The sequence below is a fragment of the Phallusia mammillata genome, chromosome 6 (assembly GCF_965637545.1).
Source record: "Phallusia mammillata chromosome 6, kaPhaMamm4.hap1.1, whole genome shotgun sequence".
NCBI classification, from domain to species: Eukaryota; Metazoa; Chordata; class Ascidiacea; order Phlebobranchia; family Ascidiidae; genus Phallusia; species Phallusia mammillata.
In genome coordinates, this window is record NC_137257.1 from 4,331,427 (window position 1) to 4,346,178 (window position 14,752).

General features: G+C 37.6%; 1 protein-coding gene across 1 annotated transcript in view; it reads right to left on the reverse strand.

Annotated features, from left to right (window-relative positions):
• Positions 1-14,752, reverse strand: part of LOC145232214 (dynein axonemal heavy chain 5-like) — a 67,713-nt gene that overhangs the window by 3,891 nt on the left and 49,070 nt on the right. The window contains exons 78-98 of the mRNA XM_080096757.1: positions 14,493-14,641; positions 13,903-14,087; positions 12,813-12,949; positions 12,358-12,450; positions 11,649-11,861; positions 11,094-11,295; positions 10,879-11,034; positions 9,022-9,176; positions 8,167-8,367; positions 7,687-7,839; positions 7,451-7,611; positions 6,399-6,550; positions 5,868-6,046; positions 5,020-5,171; positions 4,068-4,204; positions 2,955-3,143; positions 2,192-2,395; positions 1,747-1,847; positions 1,246-1,373; positions 685-850; positions 145-282 (exon numbers count right to left, since the gene is read on the reverse strand). Of these exons, the coding sequence (XP_079952883.1) occupies positions 145-282; positions 685-850; positions 1,246-1,373; positions 1,747-1,847; positions 2,192-2,395; positions 2,955-3,143; positions 4,068-4,204; positions 5,020-5,171; positions 5,868-6,046; positions 6,399-6,550; positions 7,451-7,611; positions 7,687-7,839; positions 8,167-8,367; positions 9,022-9,176; positions 10,879-11,034; positions 11,094-11,295; positions 11,649-11,861; positions 12,358-12,450; positions 12,813-12,949; positions 13,903-14,087; positions 14,493-14,641 (3,351 nt within the window). The remainder of the gene's footprint in view (positions 1-144; positions 283-684; positions 851-1,245; positions 1,374-1,746; positions 1,848-2,191; positions 2,396-2,954; positions 3,144-4,067; positions 4,205-5,019; positions 5,172-5,867; positions 6,047-6,398; positions 6,551-7,450; positions 7,612-7,686; positions 7,840-8,166; positions 8,368-9,021; positions 9,177-10,878; positions 11,035-11,093; positions 11,296-11,648; positions 11,862-12,357; positions 12,451-12,812; positions 12,950-13,902; positions 14,088-14,492; positions 14,642-14,752) is intronic.

Consider the following 14,752-nt stretch of genomic DNA (forward strand, 5'->3'; position numbering starts at 1 on the left):
TCACAAAAAATGAAAAAATAAGAATTATTTGTGTGAGAAATTGTTGTTGATGACGTCATGTTACCGTAGCAACGCCATCAATATGTTTTGCTCTAAACATCTAAGTTACTGATTGTGGGTAGAGTTTTGTTTTAGGGGGTTTACCGGGATATCACCCATGGATGAGAGCTGGTGTTGCTGATCGCGGTTTGCGGGGGTATGTCTAGCGCCGTTGGTGGTCGGGGGTACAGCTTGTGAGAGAGTGATGACGTTTCGGGAAGAAAATCGTAGATTGTGTTCAACCTGCAAAAATATCGAAAGTGATAGACTCTAAATATTAATTAAAAACCCCACAATAACTATAGAGAGACTCTCATACCGGCGAAAAAAATAAGGAAAATTAAAAAATAGAAAAATGTTAAAGAAACAAAAGGCTGGAATGTTAGTTTTTGTTACATCCGTAAATTTCCAGGAAAACTGTCTTGAAAAACGCCCAATGAAAAACAAAACCGCTTGCGTATAAGCCACTGGTTCTAGAAATTCTTCATAAGATTGTCAACTGGTTTTAATCTGGAAATAAACATTTCCCAACTTGTGGAGTTGTTAAGTCTGTAACAAAATCGAATCACACTATTCGTAAGTTCTCTTGACAGTTTTGCTTCTAAGGAGGCAATTTCCATGTCTAGTGTCTAACAAATTGCCCACCTTGTGAATATATACTGATCTTCCCCTATTACTGCCTCCGAAGTTGGATGCAAGTTGCATGCTTCAGCGACCTCTAGTGAGTGTTGTGGGATGGCATCAATGGATTGCACGATGGCACTTTGCTTTACACTCGGGGCGAACAGGATCGAAGGCAAACGGTATTTCACTGCAGAGCGACAAATTGTTTGAAACTCTTTGAAAATACAAGACCCCCTTACCAAATTTTTCGTAAAAATGTCATTAAGTCAAAACAGAAAATGTTGAGTATAATAAGTTTTATGATCTTACAAAAGTAATTCAAAAAATAGGGACGTCATTTTAAAAAATGTGGACGTCATTGACGTAATAGTTACGTCATTTAAGAATATATAATCGCATTAAGTGAAAAATACATGTTTTTTTCATTACAAAATTTCCGTATCTGCATTGCAGCAATTTATTATGACGTCAGGCAAAAGGTGTAAAGGAATGACGCGATGACGTCACTTTAAAAAAAACAGAGTGGAGGTAATGATGTATTCTTTATCGTAATTTGATCTGTCTGCTAAGCACGTGACCTACCACGTGGCAATTCAAATTCCTTCTTCACTGAGCTTCCCGCCAACCAGTAATCGACAAGTGAATTTAAAGCCTGTTGGTCGTAAGGGTTGGTGATGCGACAACCATAGATGAATTCCGATACTTGTGATCTGTAATAGAAGATATACAAGCTAAAACAATATGAACCAGTATAAGTTAGTGTTATATTTCCAGCAGGTTACTTCCAACAAACTAGAGCGTCGTAATGTGGCTATTTTTTAGCTCATACGGCCGATCTCTCGTCACCAGTTGCACTGATGAGACCTTAGGTCAAAACAGTGTAAACTTTCTGCAACTTATCATTTATTAGCTCCATGCTTTTACAATAAGTGATTTTCTAGTACAAAGGAATCGATTAAAATACTTATTCGTTACAGGAGTTATTTAAGTTCAAATCGTTACAGGAGTTATTTAAGTTTGGTTTTTAATTCGTTGTAAAGTGGTAGGTAGCATGCTTAAAAATGTTTGCAAAAGTTGGGTTACCTTAGACTTGACCATGAAATATTTCTCAGCATAATGTTTCCACCTCCTTCCGAACCGGATTGAATGTCAACGAATTCTCTTGTCACAGCAGCAACAGCCGCCTGTAGAGATTTTGAAATACATAGTCGTATGATGACATAACATTACATGCCAATCAACTTAAAGGACCGAAATATTAATACCTCTTTAAATGACATTACAGTTCAGGGATAAGCGAGAACAGATTATAGAAACATTATTTTAACTTATGAGATGGCATAAATTGTGTAGGTCTTAATTATAGATGTCTGTTAATCAAACAGTTGGGCCCAGACGAACTTAGAAAAAACAATTCGGGTTTGAGCCGGGTTTCGGAATTATACCTTTGTGTTCTGCCTTAAATTTTAGGCTTACAACTCTATTTAGAGTCTAAATTTTAGACCAATTCAATTGCAGTTTTACTCACCTTTAATTGTTCGCAATTGATTTCGGAAAATATTTCTGGCTGCTGCCACCCGACACTGGAGGGCAGTCTCCCGCGCAGTCGAATCGCTCCGTGAAGCAGACAGACATTGTGTAGGCATGGTAACCACTCGGGACGCGACGACGAATTGATGACATCACTGTCTACGTATGACGTTGCAAAGCGCAGCAAGTTGTCTTTCATAGCCTAAGTCGTGGTCAAAAAATAGTTTCACAAGGCAATTTGGACATTGCTACAACTGGACATTTTGAACACTGAGCACAACACTAAAGAGCATTACTTACTATCTTGGGTATTTTAAAATACATGTGTGTCGCAATTCATCACGGAAAAAGAGTTCTAGCATTTTTTCACGCTATAAATGTCGCATTATAAAGCATCGAGCCAATACATGATAAGCTGCAGACAGTGCACACTGTTTTAGTTTGGTGATGCATGGCTTTTTAACCTTTTACCCCCAACAAACCGGAGCGCCATAAAGTGGCTACATTACCTCAAACTCTCTTTTAAAACACAATTTGTACGAACCTAAACTGGATAGCTTTAACGCAAATTTGATTGCCCAATTTATTAGAACCCAAAAGTTTCATACAATTTGCCCAATCAAATTCGCGTTAAAGTTTATAAAAATCAAGCAATTTGTGTGTTTTTCCCTATACCAGCTGTATTATGTTGGAGGGTTTATCGCGTAACAATAGGTTCTACTCACACAACTGTATAATAATAATGAGTAAGATGTACGTACCCGCGGAACGTCGACGACGATTTTCAGCGACGCATGGAGTACCGTAGTAGGGACTTTCCCGGCGTCGGCCTCGCTCGAAATCCAGAGTTGAAAGGTCGATGTGACGTCACACGCCTCGTTGAGCTTGGAGTAGAGAGACTGGATGAGCGGTGGGTTTGTGTGAGCGTTGTGGAGGAGCAGTAGGCTTCCCTGAATAAATATATGAAAGGATATTGAGGAAATGGAGACATGCAAGTGCAACTTATTGAAGATTAGTAAACTTGTACGAGCTACAAAATAAACATGGTTTCAAAATTGGTGCACCGTTGATGAAAACATTAAAAAGTAGTTAAAAACATGCAAAAACTATCAAGTTAATAGAGCTCTTCTGGCAAATGTATTTTTATTCCGACGTTTCGACGCCCTATACAGGCCGCCTTCATCAGGGTAAATAAAACTGAGAAGAGCTCTATTAACTTGATATTGTGCCTGGCAGTCATAGCTTATATAGTACAAAACTATGTTTTTTGTTATCTATGAGTGCCTTCCAGGACGCACCGTGAGTTTGGACTTGTAGAGTAACAAAAACAAAACTGTCAGATGGCTTGTATATAGTGAATAAACCTAATTGCTTACGTTCAAATAAATTATTGATGACAATAGAGGTTGTTGACCGATGATCGACAACCTTTTATGGACAAAACTGCATTTAAAGAATAAAATCAACACAGCTAAGAATAAGATGAACATATTCATACTAGGATCAGCTCTGAAGCGTCTGATATGGTCGAACTGGCAATCCCCTACTACGAAGCTGACATGTGCAGCATACGAGGCAGGCAACGGTTTCTCCACTGAGCCTGTCTAGCTCAGTTGGTAGAACGCGAGTCCCGGAAAGACTCCTGTTGTGGGTTTGAATCAAACCGCCAGCTAGATTTTTCTAGCCTGTGCCTTGCCATATGGGAATGCTTGGGAGACCAGCTGATTCGGTACACGCCTTTAATAGGCCTGGCGTACTATGAAAAATCAACACAGATGAGAACATAGAGCTTGCTTATTAAACCGCTTCATACGTGCACAGCAAAATAAATAAATGCTGATTAAATTTACAGCATTGGCGTGATTTTATCTTACATTTTGCATTGCTTGAGTGAGAATAACTTCAGCTCGACGCGTTTCCTTATCCCCACACCCATTCAGGTACATCACTTGGTATGGAGATTCGGTTTTGGAAGCGAACTGTGTGAAAAGATTCACAGCCTGGTCGTTTTCTGTGAACAAAAAACAAAACATTAACGTCAATTGCATGTCATGGTCACTTTCTCATTAATTTCACAAAAAATCAATAAATAAACAGAGGGCTTCTTAAACTTGAATAAAGCACCCGGCACTCCCCAAAATAGAATCTAAATTACACTGACCAGTTATAGTATTAAAACTTTAACATGCATGTCGCAAAGGAGTTAACATACGAGACTGGTCATACCGTCAACATAAACATCTTTTGACATGTTGTGAATTTATTTCTCTTTTCCTCGCATAGTAAAAAAACAAACAATGCAATACACTGAGTTTTGACTCGGTCGCCAGTGCATTATGATTTCTTAGTCTAGTTAGAACGTTTGCCGTTAGTCTCTGATAACATGGGACGTGCCGAAAAATCGATTTGCCAAATCAGCGATTTTGACGCTATTCGGTTTTGTAGTAATTTGTAATGTGCCCGAGCTACCCAGTTAAGTTGCTGTACCTTAACTCTACTTTGGATCAAGTTTAGAACTTTACAGTGCTTACTAATGGACACTGTACTGTGCTATGGAATGGTTTATGCAAACCTACACAACAATACCTAGAAGTGGCTACAAACAACTAACATTGGATATTTTAATGTTAGTCTAAGAAATATATTAACTTAAAAAACAGTTTGATATTTTTTAACGGTCAGTATTACAATTTTTGATACGTTTCGCTAAGAAAAGATGGACAAGCCCTGCCCCAAAAATTGTGTAAAAAACTTTCGGGCACTTTTTGTGTAAAATTTTGGGTACTTGTATCGGAGGTACAACAACTGAATAACGATGATAATCACCATTTGAGAAGAATAAAATAATCGGAGTTTTTGATTGAGCTTGTTTGGAGGCAGCCATTAAGTCAGGGGCGTCATCTCGTAAATATTTCTTTCCCAGAACTCTGAAGATGAACTCAGTGGAAGCTTGGATTAATCGCTCGCCTCGCAATGCTCTGAAATACACAATGTTAAGTTCTAAGTAAACGAAAAATCTACAGACATCATACTTGCAGCTACGAACACAAGAACTCATAACAGAAAAGTTTGCTTAATGCCGGTAGATGGCGTAAAGAGCACAGTTATTTAAATGAACAGTGAGACTGGGATCGTAACTACATCTATCGTTAGGAACTAAGTGTTTAAGTTGATTTTATTGTTATTATTATTATGAAACTTCACTCCAACCCTAGTACCTGCAACCGTCAGCACTTTTACACAAATTACATTTAAACAATTTGCAATTGCTCTTGGCGCCACCGTTCGAAATTTACCAAACAGCTAAAGCACAAATACTATATTGGTATATCTCAAAAAATGCCAACGGTTAAGGCCATTTGAGTTGATGTAAGGTATTATTAATATAAAAAACTCAATAAAACTAACTTTAAAACTTAGTTCCTAAAGTAAGATTTTTAAAAACTTTTTGCCAACCCCTTTGGCTGCTAAATTAATAATTCAGCTCTTTGCGCCACTTATCGAAAATTAGCTAAATATGGGTCTGCCGTGAGGTATGGTGTAAGTAACTACTCCTAAGAAAACAGATTGACCGCCAAATACAAACCTTAATAATATAAATCAAAGTACGGTTGGTCCATTAAGACGTTGTATTAAAACAAGCCAGTCTGGATATTTATTAAAAATATTTTTACCTCACAACTAGAAGCCTCTGTAGCGCCGTATAGTGTTCGTCGGCGTTGTCAGGAAGTCGACACTTGGTGACGCTCTCGGGTGAATCTCCCTCGCATAATAACCTCCATTGCATTTCTCGACCGTCTTTCGGCATTTTGTCGAATATTTCGTGAACCCAGTCGAAATAAGTAGCAAGAATCTAAATTACGCAAGAAACTTATTAATAAAAAATTCATAAATGCCACAAACTCTTGGCACTAATGTTAACAAGAGCGATTGTTTGCAGTACTGTTTTTGATACTAAGAGGGTTTCAAATAATCGCAATCCGTTTAATTGACAATTCCGTTTGCATACTACGTACTAACCTAAAAATTTGTTCACAAAAGATAAAATTTATTTGCATGTTGCAAAAAGTTGAAAGAAAAATGTAATTTTTCCCAACAATGTCACATTGAAAAACGCAAAAGGCTATGACAACTTGCATAAAACATTTGTGGATAACAATTTAATTTATATTTATTTTATGTCATCCAATTTAATGACTATGTACCTGCAGGTTATGAAACGGATCCTCGCTCATCCAATCAAATGGCTTCTTTGCTTGGGCACGTGACTCAGACACGTGACGTCCCAGCGCAGCCATCAGAGCGTGACCGTATTCGGGTGAAATTAAAAATTCTCTTTCACCGATGTTAACATTACCTGTAAGTTTGTGGATTTAAACTGTAAGTTGTCTTAAGTTAAAGCCTTACCACATTACAAATCATTTGCACATCGAGTTTTGTCCGAATTAGGCGAAGATCCTGATTAACCGAATCCGGTTTAACCGAGGTTTACTGTGTACCCAGGATTGCCATCGACGCGGAGCCGAAAATAAGGACAACCGAAAAATTAAGTTTTCATTCTAAACAAAACAAACGTTTTCGAATAAATCTTCGCATTTAAACGAGCCATGACATGTCACATGCCATATTTTTTGGCCCGAAACAATCTGTTCCAGCAACTCCTTGTTCGTAGAAAATACTTTGTGCATCTCATGACAGCCCAGGTCTAGGTTTACTTTTACTTGTAGCATGGTTTTGACTTGTAATTGTTGAAAATAAGAAAAAAATAAGGACGTAAGTCAAAAAGAAGGAAATTTCTTAGAAATAAGGACAATACATTTTTCTAAGACATTGCCCTTCAAAATAAGGACAAATCTTAGAAATAAGGACGGTATGGCAACCCTGTGTATACCCAAGGTCTGTGTCAATTTTGGTTATGATTGATTTCAGCAAATAAAGGCCTTGGTGCCTAAATCATGGCGTTTTAGCATCTTACACCCAACAAACTGTAGTGCTGTTGGATGGTTACACTAGCCAATGCGGTCTATTTCACCAGCTGCACTGACGAGACCTTATAGGTCGAAACAATGTGCACTGTCTGCAGTAGAATCAGTTTTAGGTTGAAGGAAAACATTATATATTCCTTCACCAGAAACTGACTGATTCTGTTTTTAACCTCAAAGATTTTGTGATCTGTTAGTTTAACTGTTCTACATTACAATGTACCCTCTGTAGACAATTTTAGATTAATATGTGAAAAATTGATAAAGTAGCTAACCGAGAGAATCTTCGATCTCTATCGCCATCAAGAGGGCAAAAAGGTACCGGTCACGCTCCAATAAACCCTGACAGAGCGTGAAGAAAATGCTGAAAGTCATCTCACTGCAAATCACTTTGAGAGCCGAACGCTCAGATTGGTGGATGCTCTTGTCGTACAACCTACGTCACAATCCCAACACAATGACGTCACAAAACGATTTATAGGTCATTAGTCACATGACTTTGGCTAAATACCTGATAAAGTGTTGCCAGCTGAAGTGATAAAGGGGATTCACCACGGGCATTACCCTCGTGACGTCAAACAGCACCGCGCCCCGTAGCGCCACCTCGCGGAAACCCTCTTTGGCTCGTTCGATTCCAAGTTCTGCTGAATCGATTCGACTTTGTCTAAAAAATTCAAAAATGTTCGAGTGAATGTGCTTAAACGCGTCTGTTGGAGTTTACACGTAAAAATGCCCATTTCTTGCCGTTAGATGCCAAGGACGGTGGTTCTTTACTGGTAGAAATTTTTGCCCCAGTGGAAAACTTAGTTTTACTCAAATATCCATGGTCATAAATATAATGTTTCTCAATTTATTTCAAAAATATTGCAACCCAAACGATCCAATTATGAGCATTTGTCTACTTCTACTCCTGTAAAGTGGGGATTCCCCAGCAATCCCACGATTCAAGATATTTATGAATGACTGAGTCCTAAACTCTCAAACTACTTACGTCTCAATCGCCTCGTCGTATTGCTTCTTAATCTCAGCCAACTTCTTGGTTATAGCGAGATCGTTGAGCAGTCTGAAGTCTCCCGCCAGAATGTCCTTGAGCTGCTCTTCAAGGTCATCGAGAATTTTCATATTTCTTGTCTTTTCCCGCTGTGTGTTTGTCCACTCGTCACGAAGTCGCGGTTTTTCAAGTCGCATAAATCTACAGATGAAATAAATAAAACAGCTTATAGGTTTTGTCCACATTGCTATATTCAAGAAACAACGCGGCGATACAATAATAAGTAAGCTACAGACAGTGCACACTGTTTTGACCTATAAGGTTTTGTCAGTGCAGCTGGTGACAAGACATTAACCGTATAGGCTACTGTAGCCAGACCATGGCACTCTACTTTGAGTCGTCTGAGTACAATTAAAGCTTTGGCCATGAAGCGTATATATTTTTGTTTTATTATTGGTCAACTTTTTCAACTTTTCGTAAAACAAAACTGTTTATGGTACGTAGAGGCAATGAATCAACCCTAAGTGGATGGAAGCTCAAAGTCATAAGAGGAAATAGGCGATGCTCTATTGGACATTTCGGAATTCAAGTTATCTACAGACCGAGACGATTGATAACAGTAGATGCCTAAAGACCTACAATAATATTAGCTCAGTCCCAAAAGACCTCTCAAAAAAGTTCGATTTTAAATCAATATAAGGACCAAAATTTGACCTCACTTCCTATACTTTAATCAAACTAGACGAGGATTTGTTGGTCTCAGAAGAAATGCATCTAGGCGAAGATTTCGTATTACCGGAGCAATAAAGTTGCAGCGATCAATGGTTCTATAATTTCGCGACTAAGAGCACCAACCTGTCCAGTAGTTCAGACTGTACTCCTTCTCTTGTGGATTGCATGTATACCAGTGTCGTGTAAGCTGCTATCTCTGGTGGGACATCTTGTGGCAGAGTAGCAGTGTGCAAATACAAACGGAAGTTAGGGTTGCATTCCACTTCATGATCACCGACCTAAAAAACTTTAATTCTTAACAGATGTCTCAATACGTGAGCTATGTGAGTAAAAATGTATCAACGAAAATTGCACAACGTATAGATCAGTGGTTCCCAATATTTTTGGACGAATTTCTCCAATAAAAATTTAAAACCTGTTTAATCCTTTCTAATATACTATATAGTAGATGCTAAACCATACAAAGATTATTGAAAGTTGGGTCTTTAATCTACTTCACAGGCTATATTCCCAGAGCTAAAGTGTCTTTTTACAAACCACATGGTAAAAATTAAAGTAAATTCCCCCCTCAAGTTTTAAAATTCCTCCCCGGTTTGGAATCACTGGGATAGCTCAACCGAATATTCGTCAATGCCTTATAATTTTTTTACACACAAAGAACTAGAAGGGTGGCTTAGCACATATTGCCCTTGCATATACACTATAACCTATTTTAAAACATTGATATATTTCCTATGCTTATTTTATATTGGGTCCCATACCATCCACTATCTTTTATAACCTTAGTTGTTTCTGCAAGCAGAAGCTCATGGGTCCCCACACATGCAAAGTTGTAGATAATGCATTTCAAGAGATAACCATGTGAAAGTTTGGTGTTGTAAGGTAAACGCAGTGATCGGCACTGGGCTTAAATAATAATACTATGTAAAAACATAACATTTGAGTATGTTTAATAAACTTTGCAAAATTTCATATAATTAGAATGTTTTTTAAAAGTTAATTTATTTTAGGGGGCTAGTTGAGCAAATGTTGGGGCTAAAGGTAAAACACATCAACTGAAACCTACAAATAGCATAGTCCACATACTACCCCAAATTTTATCCAATCCCGACACTGTTTAAAAAACTGACCCATTGTAGGGGACTAGTGGGGTAACTAATGGGGTCAGACACTCAAACTAAAAAAATATGAAATCTCAATGACTCAATCATTAGTACTGCAAAATTTCAGCCCAATCCGCCAATGTTTAAAATTTCGACCACTAGAGGTGTTTTGAGCGACAACCGTTAATGTTTCAGATGTCATAGGGCTGTTAACAACCCCCTAACTAACGGTCACCAAGCAATCCACAAAGTCATAAAAGAGTAACATACAACTGCTTGCCCTTGTAACACTATTGAGCAACAGAAATCTTTCGTTTGTGGTGCCCAGTAACATACAAATACGTTTTACACTTTAGGGGCTTGTGGGGTAAATGATGGGGCTACATGGTTGAACACACCAATCGACATCTATAAATGGCATACTCTACAAGCTATCCAAATTTCAGCCAATTCTGACACTGTTTAAAAACTCACCCATTTTAGGGGGCTAGCGGGGTAAATACTGGGGTTATCAACAAAAACAAAGTGGGATGCACATCTACATAACTACATCTACCATCTGTGTAAATTTCAGCCAAATCCATCAAACATTTGATGGAAAAACGAGTCGGACAAACTTTGGGGAAAAAATACCCATTTTAGGGGGCTAGCGGGGTAAATACTGGGGTTATCAACAAAAACAAAGTGGGATGCACATCTACATAACTACATCTACCATCTGTGTAAATTTCATGCAAATCCATCAAGGATTTGATGGAAAAACGAGTCGGACAAACTTTGGGGAGAAGAAAAAAGAAGAAAAACAAAAGAAAAAAAACAAAAACAATTTGAGTAAAATCAATATGTGTCCCCTTCAGGGAAGGGGACCCATAATTACCATTATTTTAAAAGGAGCTTTGCTTGTGTGAAATTCCCTTCTATGACGTAACACCTCGCGGAAGCGATAATCGTTCGAAAGCTCTATGACGTCACAGTACGTAATAAGTAGCGTGTTCCCTTCGCTAAGACAAGTCTCAAATTGAGCCCGTAGGTCCTGTACAGAAAAAAATGACGTCAACAAGACCGTTACGTCATAAACGTGACGTCACATACATTGCATTGGACGATGACGAGGTTGTTTGTGACGTAATCGCTGAGCCAGTTGACAATTTTTGCGACTGGATCGCAAACCAGACACCAGGTGGCGTGTTGGGCGGTGAGCAGACATGCTTGATCCAGTGTGAAAATATCGACCGGGAGTTTCTTGGAAACGAACTGCTGGACATCAATCGGTGTGAAAAGAAATTCATGTAATCTAAAAAATTGGTCGTTTTTTAACAGTATTGTCCACTGGCAAACAAAATTGTTTTAAAACAGTTTTTACAAAAACATTAAAAATAAAAATCAATGAATTGCAAATTTACATAGACACCGATGATCCATTTAATAACACGATTTAATTACAACAGTTAGAAAAAAGGGGTATTAAATATCACATAATGCCTCATCAATACTAAAAATTTCTAGAGAGTGTGTATGCAGTATTTGCAATACATTTTATAACAGTTGCTATTTTTATCATCGGGGCAAACAACATGTTAACTTTGTACAGGCTCTCTGGTTTACTTGTGTTTGTTCAAGCAATTTTTCAAATGCTTCCAATATTACCTGTAGTTTCTAAACAACATTCGACTCGGAATCGGCAACTCGTAATGCTCGCAGACGTGGGTATAAAATGATGTCATCCTCTGACGTGCGTCTGATGTCATACCGCCGCAATAGGTGAGATAAGCGGCAGCTAAAATACAGTTGGTGACCAGTTCCTCACTGGTTATAGTGTCGGCCAACTCATGAGACCAGCTCTGTTCCAAAGGTTTTAAGCTAAAAAAGTAATATTAAAATATAAACTACAATAAACCCGGACCTTAAAAGTAGTTGAATAAAATATTTTCGGGTAACTTTATGCACCTTTTGTTGCAATCGTTTACCTTTGCACTTTTGGCTTATAATGTCAATCACTGACTTAAAATCAAGATGTACAGTAAATCTCGGTTAAACTGGATTCAGTTAATCCGGATCTTCGCCTAATTTGGACAAAACTCAAGAAAGAAATGATTTGTAATGTGGTAAGACTTGAACTAATTGACATCGGTTTATCTTCGCATAATCCAGACCATTTTTTGGTCCAACGGGTCCGGATTAACCAAGATTTACTGTAATTGACCTAAAATTTCTGACTTAAAATCGGCAAAAAAAAGTTTCAAAACCGATATATATATTTTAAGTCCAATTTGACAGAAAAATATCCCTTGCGAAGCATTATATTATTTGTGTATGGGAGATGAAACTAGAATTGAGAAAGATTTTGCTTTCGTACCTTTCAAGAGTGTTGAGAGCTGATCTTAGTCTTTCTTGTGAGGTCAGTAACTCATCTTTGAGTCGATGTTTCTTCACTACGGCTTCATCGTATCTGGAAACCCAACGGCACAAACTATTGCTTGAAGAAGCCAGAATTACGATAAAGTCGCGTACGTTAAACCATAAAAATTCAACGTTATTTAGTGACTAAGAATTGAGAATCTTTTCCAAGTAAAAGAGTTAGTCAATAGATTTAGATAGAATATAAATATATGACCTAACTGGCATTTTCAGGTCCTATAAAACTGCAGAATAAACATAAAAAAACATGAATGAGTCACAAATTTATTGACAAATGTCTCTAATCAAAGTTCGCTTGGTTCCATACAGAATTCAAATACAAGTTCATTCTACATTTTTTTTGCTTTAAACAAGTTTTAATGTCAAACATCAAAGCACGGTTTATCCACTAACCTTTGTTGCATTGCATTCACGCTGCCCTGTAACATCTGAATATCGTCTTTAGTCAAACCTTCAATAGATGTCGTAGATCCAACCTCCTCGTCATCCGCACTAAGTTCTCCCTCGCTCTCATCCACTTTAACGATGGGCTGAAGGCGAAATGTATGACTGGCATTTCCAGTGTTTGCAAAATGGCAGTGTTATGATAAATAGTGTTACAGATGCTTTGCAATGTTTTGTACCCTTAGTATGAATTAAAAAAGTAGATTAAGATTGAAATTACTTATAGAAACACCTGTTAATATATTTTGAAGCTTATGGTAATGTTTAATACAATGTTGTCAAAATATTTACTTTAGGAACTAACGTCATTTGTTTAAAGGTTTTTAGAAAAGGTTTGGAATTTGCTTTACTGGTAAGATACTAAAAAAAGGTTGCTTTATAACAAAATGTTAGTTAGTGACATGAAAGTGTATAAATGTAATGCATGCAAGTAATGGAAACAGAATGATTCCTAGTCATTAGCAATGTTTGAATTTTCTAACTAGATTGTTCTTTTGTCAATACACTCTTTGTAATTAATATTTTAAACAGTGCCGGATTAAGGGTCTGCTGGCCTGTAGGCACATTTTATAAGTGGGCCGAAAATCAGGGTTGCCAACTAAAAAATTAGAATTATCAGTGTTGCCAAATCATTGTCACAAAGATCGTTGTTGCAACTGGCCTGGATTTTTGACTGGCCTGTAGGCACGTGTCTACTTTGCCTAATGGTTATTTCAGCACTGAGTTTAAATTAAGTTTAAGTCAGAAATTTTAAACAAGTTTTTACAGATATGGTTTCTTTCCTTTGACACACGACAAAGTGGCCAACTTTTAGAATGGTGCATGTTTTTTTCCATAGTTAGTAATGAACACCTAGATGACGCCTATAGCTCTAATTTCGATCTCTATGCTTACATTCTTTCGGCGAAAGCGATAACGAGACATATGAAACAATTTCTGGAAGCAGAAAAAAACAAACAAATTATTTTATTGAATTTTTAAAATTCTTGTTTTTGAGAATTTCGAAATGTGTTTCCGGTTTTGAATTTCAATCACCTACCTTTTGTTCTTCAATTTCAGCCTGTTGAATTTTATCTTTTTCCGTCTCAAGTTGTTGTAGATGTTCGATTGCGTGTTTCAGAGGCCCACATAGACGAGTGTACTCAACTATTGAGATGACATACTCGACCAGGACTGCAGCATCTTCACTGCTATACCTGGCAGCCGAAATGGTAATTCCAGTATCTACAAAGTATAATGAAGTGAGTATGTATTCCTGACTACCAAGCATCACAAAGGCGTAATCTGTACCGAGCATAATCAAGGCGTAATCTGTACCGAGCATTAATAAGGCACAATCTGTAGCGAGCTTCACAGATAGAGTCTGTACCGAGCATCACAAACAAAGGTAGTCTGTACCGAGCATCACAAACAAAGGTAGTCTGTACCGAGCATCACGTAGGGAGATAAGTCTGAACCAAGCACTCGGGCCTAGATTTAGCTGTTATATGTTTTTTTTTATATCGCTAGCTTAAAAACCAAAGAAAATGAGACAAAAATTGAGCCAAAACCGGTCCAAAATCCCAAAGTGCAAGCCCGAAATCACACCCAAATCCATTTTTTCAATAAAAGCTTTTTTAAATAACTTACTGGTGGCTTTTCGTTGGTGGATGACGGTTTGAGCTTCCTGCAGAAGTGACCCCTCTCCGGTCACACCCTCTTGTCCATCCTTGCCCTTCACCAAATACGATTCGACATCTTGTAAGATCGTTTCGTTCAAACCGTACTCCCAGTTCACACTGAAATATGTTTACAACAATAAAATCAATTTTACCAACAATTTTCGTTAGTCAGTATTTATAAATTTGAAACAACAATTTTAACAGCATTTATTTCATGATGACCTCAAA